This window comes from Trichechus manatus, unplaced genomic scaffold, assembly GCF_000243295.1.
Source record: "Trichechus manatus latirostris isolate Lorelei unplaced genomic scaffold, TriManLat1.0 scaffold00100, whole genome shotgun sequence".
Classification (NCBI taxonomy): domain Eukaryota; kingdom Metazoa; phylum Chordata; class Mammalia; order Sirenia; family Trichechidae; genus Trichechus; species Trichechus manatus.
Genome location: NW_004444036.1, coordinates 8263738 through 8272010, shown reverse-complemented (window position 1 = coordinate 8272010; position 8273 = coordinate 8263738). Strand labels below are relative to the sequence as shown.

Sequence of the window (8273 nt, the reverse complement as noted above, 5' to 3'; positions counted from 1 at the left end):
AGAAAGGGTGTGCTACACTCCCATGTGCATCAATGTCTTTCACCAATCAGGAAGCCCATGGAACTTCTGTGTCCAGATCCTCTACTGGGACCTTGTGTTATAGGTATTACTAGGGCCTCACTGCATAGGCATGGTTGATTGAATCATGCCCCCTCCCCCCAGGTCAGCTGATATCAGGCCAAGCAGTGGTCTTTCTGGCTTGGCCAGCCCTAGCTCATTAGCACAAACCCTCAGGTGGAGTTTAGATTTAAAAAAAGGTATCACAATTACTCAGGAAATCCCAAGGATTTAGAGTTGTCTCTCGGAAAACAGCAGCAAAGAGGAAATTACTTTGGGTAAAGTTAAATTCTTTATCCTACACTATCTCACAGAGTCTGAGAATTGGAAGAGATAATAATGTATATAGCACTAAATATAATGCCTGGTCTAAACCAAAACCAAACTGGTTGCCATCGATTCTGACTCATAGTGACCGCATAGGACAGAGTAGAACTGCCCCATAGGGTTTCCAGGGAACAGCTGGTGGATTTGAACTGCCAACCTTTTGGTTAGCAGCTGAGCGCTTAACCACTATGCCACTAGGGCTCCGCTTGGTTTCTAGTGAGTGCTAAATAAATGTTAGCTCTTATTATGAGCTGTTATGTTGATAACCATCTGGAAGCTACTAAAATATTTGCTGGGCAGATGTGAGCCACAAGAAAGAGGTGATGGGGGAATAGGGTGCTGGGAGAACATTATGAGGAAGGGGGGCATTTGGTGGACTTTGATAGGTGGGACCAGAAAGGCAATGATGCTGGGGATGGGTTCAATAAGGGTGTGGGCTGTCTGCCAGTCTCAGCTGTAGGTAACATCTGACTGGCTTCAAGCCTGGACTGGGAGTACAAGGAAAAGAAATGCAAATAAAGCAAAGGGTCACCCTGAGGTGACAACCCACAGAAGAGATGATGAAGAAGCGAGAAAACAAAGATGGTGCCAGTCAAGCAAACAGACAGAATTCTAGGAATAAATATGACTACCTGCAGACTCTGAAAGGAGGCCAAGCCTGCCACAGTCAGGGAGGAGGATGCTTCACTCCCAGCAGGAGATGATGGCTGGTTTTCCAGGGCAAGGCCAGCTCCACCAATTGCTGCTGAGCAGCCACTTACCTCAGGGAGCAGTGATAAGTACCATCTCTTTTAGGCCTGGGGGCGAGTACTCAGTGGAAAGGAAACTTACAGGGAAGGGTAAAGCAGGTTTAAGGCATTAATAAATCATTAGGTTTCTTAATTGTTTCTTCTGCATTTCAGTGGAAAAGACTCTAATTTCTTTCCCTAGAAAGGCTACCCAGTGGAATCTGAGCAGTTGATGATTGTCTTAGTTTCTTAGTGCTGCTATAACAGAAATACCAAAAGTGAGTGGCTTCAACAAACAGAAATTTATTTTCTCACAGTTTAGGAGGCTAGAAGTCTGAGTTCAGGGGCCAGCTCTAGGGGAAGGCTCTTTCTCTCTCTGTTGGCTTTGGGGGAAGGTCCTTGTCTCTTTTTAGCTTCTGTTCCTCAGTTCCTTGGAGATCTTCATGTGGCATATATCTTCCCTTTTGTGCTTCCTTCTCTGTGCCTAATCTGCTCGTTTTATTTATTTCAAATATTTAATTTTATTTTTGGCGAAAACATACACAGCAAAACCCATTCCAGTTTCTAGACATAATGATCAGTGACAATGGTTATGTTCTTCACATTGTCTCAATATTCTCATTATTTCTGTTCTTGTTTCATTTCCATTTAAACTCCCTGCCCCCCATCTTCTCATCCATGCTTTAAAATAGCTGTTGACCCTTTGGTCTTATATACATGATTTAAAAAAAAAAAACAATACTGAATGGGGACAATATTTACTTTTTGAGCTAAACTGTTACTTAGTTTAAAGGTGACTTCAGGGGGTAGTTTCAATTCAAGGTTTGACAAGCAACTCAGGGCCATAGTCCTGGGGACTCTTCCAGCCTCAGTAGTTCCAGTAAGTCTGGATTCTTTAAGAATTTGGAGTACTGTTCAACTTTTTTCTCCTTTTTTATCAGGATTCATCTACTGTGTCCCTGATCAGAATGTTTAGTAGTGGTAGCCGGGCACCATCTAGTTCTTCTGGTCTCAAAGTGGAGGAGGCAGTGGTTCATGGGGACAATTAATCCTGTAGTCCAGTTCCTTCTCTGATTTTTGGGTTCCTTCTTGCTCTCTCTCTCTTTCTTTTTTGTTTTAGTAGGAAATTTTCTTTTTTATTCATTTATTTTATTATGCTTTAGATGAAAGTTTACAGAGCAAATTAATTTCTCATTAAACAATTAATACACATATTGTTTTGTGACATTGGTTGCCAACCCCACAACATGTCAACACTCTCCCCTTCTCAACCTTGGGTTCCCCATTTCCATTTGTCCAGCTTTTCTGTCCCCTCCTGTCTTCTAGTCCTTGCCCCTGGGCTGGTGTGCCCATTATCTGCTTGTTTTATATCTCAAAGGTGACTGGTCTAAAACACACCCTACACTGATACAGTCCATAAACATAACAAAGAAAGTCCTATTCCCAAATGGGATTACATCCACAGGTATAGGGGTTTAGGATTTACAACACATAATTTTTGGGGACACAATTCAATCTATAATAATGATCTTGGGCTTTGATTTGGACGAAGACCAGTGGCTCTGCTATGAACCCTGTAATTGGGTCTGTAGCAGGATGTCTTATGCCTATACATGGGTAATCTCCAGCTACTTGCTGTTTTAATAGTATAAAAATTTTGATTTTTAAAGTCTTTTAGGGACATAATAAACATAGCAAACAACATTATTATCCTTATTTAAAAACACAGAAAACCCAAAAATATCCTTATGTAATAATTGGCAAATGAGCCCTGGTGGCGCACTGGTTAAGCGCTCAGCTACTAACCGAAAGGTTGGCGTTTTGAACCCGCCAATAGCTCTGTGGGAGAAAAGACCTGGCGATCAGCTCCCCGAAAGATTACAACTAGAAAAGCCTATGGGACAGTTCTACTCTGTCCTTCAGGATCGCTGTGAGCCAGACTTGACTCAATGGGCACACAACAACAATAATTGCCAAGTCCTTAGCCTGAAATACTATTCTTCCCAAATGATGTCAGGCATATTTTAGTAAAACATTAATTTTAAAGTTATCTTTATGGGATGTTGCTTACTTGGACTCCTTTTTTTCTTTTCCAGGTTTATCATTGTTTGTTATTTCTTTCGTATAATGTCCCTGGAATACATTTTCTTACATGCCTTGGATTTCAAGCTTTACTGATTTGCTTTATAGTTAAGTCTTTAAAGAGGTATCTTTGTAATTGAGTTCTGGAACATTCAGTGGCCTGCTGCTGTAGTGATTCAGCTTCTAAATTTTAAATTTAAGGGACTTCTCTCAAGTGGGTACGAAAATTTCATAAAAGGTTTCCTCTTGACAGTACTGGGCCTTTAAGGGGAGAAGCCAAAGAGTTATACTGTAACTTGCTTGGTTAACTTATTCATATATTTAACCACAGTCAGCATGTAGTTGTTTTCCTCTAGGAGGCCCACTTTCCAAAACACAATTTTCAAAATGTTTTATTTCCCCACGAGGCTCTTTGTGTTTTTTTTTTTTTAAAGTTGCTATCAAATAGACTCAGACTCATGGTGATCCCATGTGTGTCAGAGTAGAATTGTGCTCCATAGGGTTTTCAATGGCTGATTTTGGGGAAGTAGATCACCAGGCCTTTCTTCCTCGGTGCCTCTGGGTGGATTCGAACCACTAACCTTTCCATTAGCAGCCAAGTGCATTAACTGTTTGCACCACCCAGGGACTCCTCCTTGTTTAGTTACCCTTGTATTTTTGCCTGTGTTTCTCTCACATAGCTACTTGCCCTTCTAGCAGTTCCCTGGGTGAGAACTGACCGTAAGCCTGTTTTCATGGTATGTTCTCTGAGCCACCAGCAAATCCCAAAGCTCTCCTGTATTAAATACAATAGAGAATCATACTTTTTTATATGGAGCCCAGTATTTTATTTCCTGGAGAACACAGGAAAGAGCCAGAGTATAGTTTTTCAGGTATCTGACTTCTTATGGGACAACATTAATCTTGGAAATCAGTGCAGTGGTTCTTATAAACTACTATTTTCATTATTGGGAAATTAATGGGTTTAGGAATTTAGGTCAGTATAATCAGGAGTAAAGAAAAGGAATTCTTATATGTAAGGGAAATAAATACTCTCTTCCACAGGCTTCTTCTGAGTTTCATTTTCAGTTCTTGAGAAAGTATTTGTTTACTTCTTCCCTCCAGGTGGTTTTGAGCACTCCTACTGTTTCTCTACACAGAAGCCCATTGTGTTCAGTACAGCAAACTTACCCTCCAAATAGGATGTTAATTTACTTAATTGGTGCCTGTGTCTACCCCATCAAGCCTAACAATTCCTTTGTTTCCAAATTTCCTGTAGAAATGTGCCATTTTTGCTCCTGCCTAATTAGCAATCCACTCTCCCTTCAGATTAGTATTTTGTGTGGGATGAGGTTTTTTGTGGTCAAGATGGTTTTTTTTCTGATTTTTGGTGTTTCATAATCCCACCTCTACCACTTTTTACTTGTAAAAACAATGGACTTATTCATTGTGGGCCTTGGTTTCTAACCCGTGAAATGGTCTTTTTCAGCTCGTGTGGCGGGGGGGACACTGATGTCAGATGAAGTGTACAGTGTCATCAATGTGAAGTCCTATTTTACAGGCTGCTCTGCTACACATAAAACCTTGGAATTCAACTGGATTCTTTCCAGACCTTGTTAATACTAGCACAGCACAGCCAATGAGTAAGAAAACTTGGAATGAGGCTAAAAACAGCTTTTAAACAATTGTAGAGTTACCAAGTTAGGTCTGTTGACTCTTTTTCCTTTGGACTCAACAGCAAGAAAAATGTGTCAGAGATAAAGGATTAGTAACAATGCTTACACGGAACAATTAAATCAAAGGGCAGTTTATTAAAAAAAGAATTAAAACAGAAACTCTAAGTACCAGTGTGTACATTGTACACATTTAAATGACTCACAAGAATGAAGTTTTTTTTTCATATATAAAGATCACACCACCTTGTTGTTTATCAAAAAATGTTCAAGGAAAAATCTGACTCCAAACTGAACACAAGATTGCCATTTTAACTAGACTGCCTTTCAAACATGCAACAACGCCACTGGTAATAAAGCTTTGGAATGGGAGCTCATTCTATTATTCCACTACAAACAAGATAGAAAGCAAGAGAAGTTGAGAATTTTTCCTAAATAGAATGGAACTTGTCATTGTCTCCACCAGCACTCCTCACTCCTCTGCTGCCATTTTTAGCAAGTACTCCTTGTCGATCTTGAAGAGTCTCCATCCCTCTTCGCTGGACAGATCAGAGGCACCTCTTCTTTTGTAGAAGTTGATAGATGGTTCATTCCATTCCGCCACCAAGAAGTGCATGCTGCTGCAGCGACATTTCATAGCAACCTATTGTAAGGGGCAGGAGTAAAACAAAACTCAGTGACATTTAACCTGCCTTCCCAGACCCAATTTTGATTCAGTCGTTAAAATAAATCCAGTAATCCTTACAGACACCAAAAACTAAGATATACCTGGCTTAGATTCTTCAGAATTTCTGATCCTATGCCAAAGCCTAAAAGAGAAGTACAATTAAAAAACCATTTTAAAGATTTAAAGCCCTATATTTCTCTTTAGACCCTACCCTCTGTACTTAACCATACCTCTATAGTCACTCATCACAAAGAAGTCCTCAAGATACAAAAGCTTGCCAATCCATGGGTCATATGTAAAATAGTACATGGCAAAACCAACAATGCTGTATCCTGTAATAAGAGTATCACATGAGTTGTAGAGAAGAAAAATCCACACAAGTTGTAGCTGCAAAACAGAAGCCTATCATAGGTTTTAAAAATTAGACATGCATATATTATTGAAACAAGTAGCCACTGAATTGGACTGTCTCCTTTTATGATAGTGCAGCCCAGGCCACTGTTGTACAATCTCAGTTTTCAGAACACGTATTTGCAAAAAGCACACATTAGAGCTAGCTGAAGCCAGGCTAGAACTCTGGGCTGGCCTCTCTTCAGTCTGCTGGAGCTCACACTCAGGAAGCAAGAATGCTTTAATTATTTGCCAGAGCTAAACTGCTATGGTCTTAAACACATTATTCACATCCTAGTGATATACTGGTATGCTGATTTGGGAATAAGTCAGGTTTACACGGCAGTTCAGAATAGGAATTATCTGTAGTCTGGAAACTCTGCTTCCTTAAGGTCAGATCAGGTCAAAGGTGCAATGTTTAATTTCAGAACTTGCCTTCCAATTCACACATATCCAATTTGCTTTCCCCAGTTTTTAAGCCAGAAGAAGCAGCAGTAGCCATGAACAGCTATTATGTAACATCCGTATACCTCTTAAAAAGCACCTCATCCCTTACAATGTTTTGCGCTCAGTTCTTCTAGCTTGGGGGAACAGACTTCAGAAAAAACTTAAGAAACTTCCCACCCAAACAACTTCCCCTTTTAGCTCTTCTGACCAGTCAACAAGGACCAGCAAAAACACAAAAACAAAACAAACAAACAAAAAAAAACCAAGCATCTGACTCCATCTTAACAGGTATCTATAACTCCAAAGGGAGGCAAAGGTTTTAAGTTAAACTTTGTAGCCATTTTAATATTCCTTTGCAAACAAACAGGAAGCGAGTATAATGAAGTTTCTGATCTACCGTGTTTTAAGTGTGTGATAACAGGGCCTTACCTCATTTATCATGATCATCTACTTTATTGTGTAAAGGATCTTTTAGTTACCTCCCCGCCCATCCATGTACACGGAAGGGCCATGTACATGGCGAAGCTAGAGACTGTAACCTGAAGATTGGGACAAATTAAAGAAAAAAATGTGATTTAACACAATTACAAAAAAGGTTACGTTAGGGTCAAACAAGAACCATTTTATGAAACTGAATTACAACAAAAGACATTACACGTAACTCTTCCGGGTCTTCACAGCACTGATACTTAAACAGTTCTTTTTCTGCTTCTGTAAAGATTACAGCCAAGAAAACCCTAGGGGCAGTTCTACTCTGTCACATGGGGTCTCTGAGCCGGAATCAACTAGATGGCACCCAACAGCATCATTAAGTGCAGCACATCTATTGTTTTTGGTTTTTTCTCTTCCTCAGTAGTTTCCACACTGGCTGGCTATTATTTCTGGCCGACTTCTCACTAAGTAACTTGGGCCTGTGTAGTCTGGTTCTACACAGCAGGCACTACGTTTTACACAACACTCAGTCGCTCTGATCGGCTTCTGGAAGGGGAGGGGTGGTTACCTTCCGGAGTCCAGTGCTCCTTGGGCACTTCTGCAACCAGACAGTGGTAAAAGGGGTGCTCTCCGAAACCATCTTCTAACAAATCTGCAAAAAGGGACACAGTGTTGGCCTCGGGGAGGGTGAGAGGCACCGGACTTGTCTCTCCCGCGCCCCGCTGCTGCGTTACCTTTCTCAGTTAACCTTACTTGCTCTTCCATGTATTCATATTTAGCCAGTTCCTGGGGTGAGCCACATAAAAGAGAGAGAACAGAAAACAAAGTGAGGCCCCGGCCAACTCAGAGGGAGGAGATGAGGCTGGGGAGGGGAGGGCGGCAGCAGAAGGCGGGGCGAGGACAGGGGAACCGCCCGGGCTCTCTCGCAGCGGCCCAGTCCCGCAGACGCGCACTCTCCCGGGAAAGGGGCCGCCCCACCCTGGCCCAGGAGGCGCCCAGGCCTCCAACTACCTTGATCAGCCGCAGAATATCACTGCAGTCGGAGGCGGTGGCCGGGCGGATCACGAATTTAGCCATTTTCGTCTTTTGCTTTTCTTCCCTTTGCGGACCAAGCCCCTGTACTTGAACAGCAGGAGGAGGTGGTTCCTCATTCGTCTCCCGGGAGCGTTCTCTTCTCAGTCAGGCTGGCACCATGACCCGGCGAACTTCGACAAGCGGCGAAAAAACTTCAGCGGCGCAGGAACAACAACAAGTGTCAGAGCCTCCTCCAGCGTCGCTTTTTAGGGCGAAGAAGCCCTACCCCGGGCCTTGAGGCGGAGGCATGTCGCCCAATGAGGTCGCGGCCCTCCCCTCTGCCCCGCCCCTTTTCCCGGGCATTGCTCTCTTCCGGGAGCCCGTGTGAACTGAGCAGGCGCGAGCGGGGGCGGTGACCAAGGGTGGCCTGGGGCGCGTCGTCCCGAAACAGCGCTATCTAGCGGCGCCCTCCAGCGG

General features: G+C 42.6%; 1 protein-coding gene across 2 annotated transcripts; it reads right to left on the bottom strand.

The window, feature by feature from the left end:
- Positions 1-4964: 4964 nt before the first annotated feature.
- Positions 4965-8050, bottom strand: SAT1 (spermidine/spermine N1-acetyltransferase 1). Of its 2 annotated transcripts, XR_002825063.1 has the most exons (7): positions 7794-8050; positions 7517-7568; positions 7351-7434; positions 6780-6889; positions 5744-5845; positions 5615-5655; positions 4965-5489 (listed from the first exon to the last, which is right to left on the bottom strand). XR_002825063.1 is itself a non-coding variant. In XM_004382854.2 (6 exons), the coding sequence occupies exons 1-6, from the start codon at positions 7857-7859 to the stop codon at positions 5319-5321; spliced, it is 516 nt and encodes a 171-aa protein (XP_004382911.1). In that variant the 5' UTR covers positions 7860-8043; the 3' UTR covers positions 4965-5318. The 2 variants fall into 2 exon arrangements, 1 of the variants encoding a protein (XP_004382911.1); XM_004382854.2 differs by lacking the exon at positions 6780-6889 and having other exon boundaries at positions 7794-8043.
- Between the last annotated feature and the right edge of the window lie 223 nt (positions 8051-8273).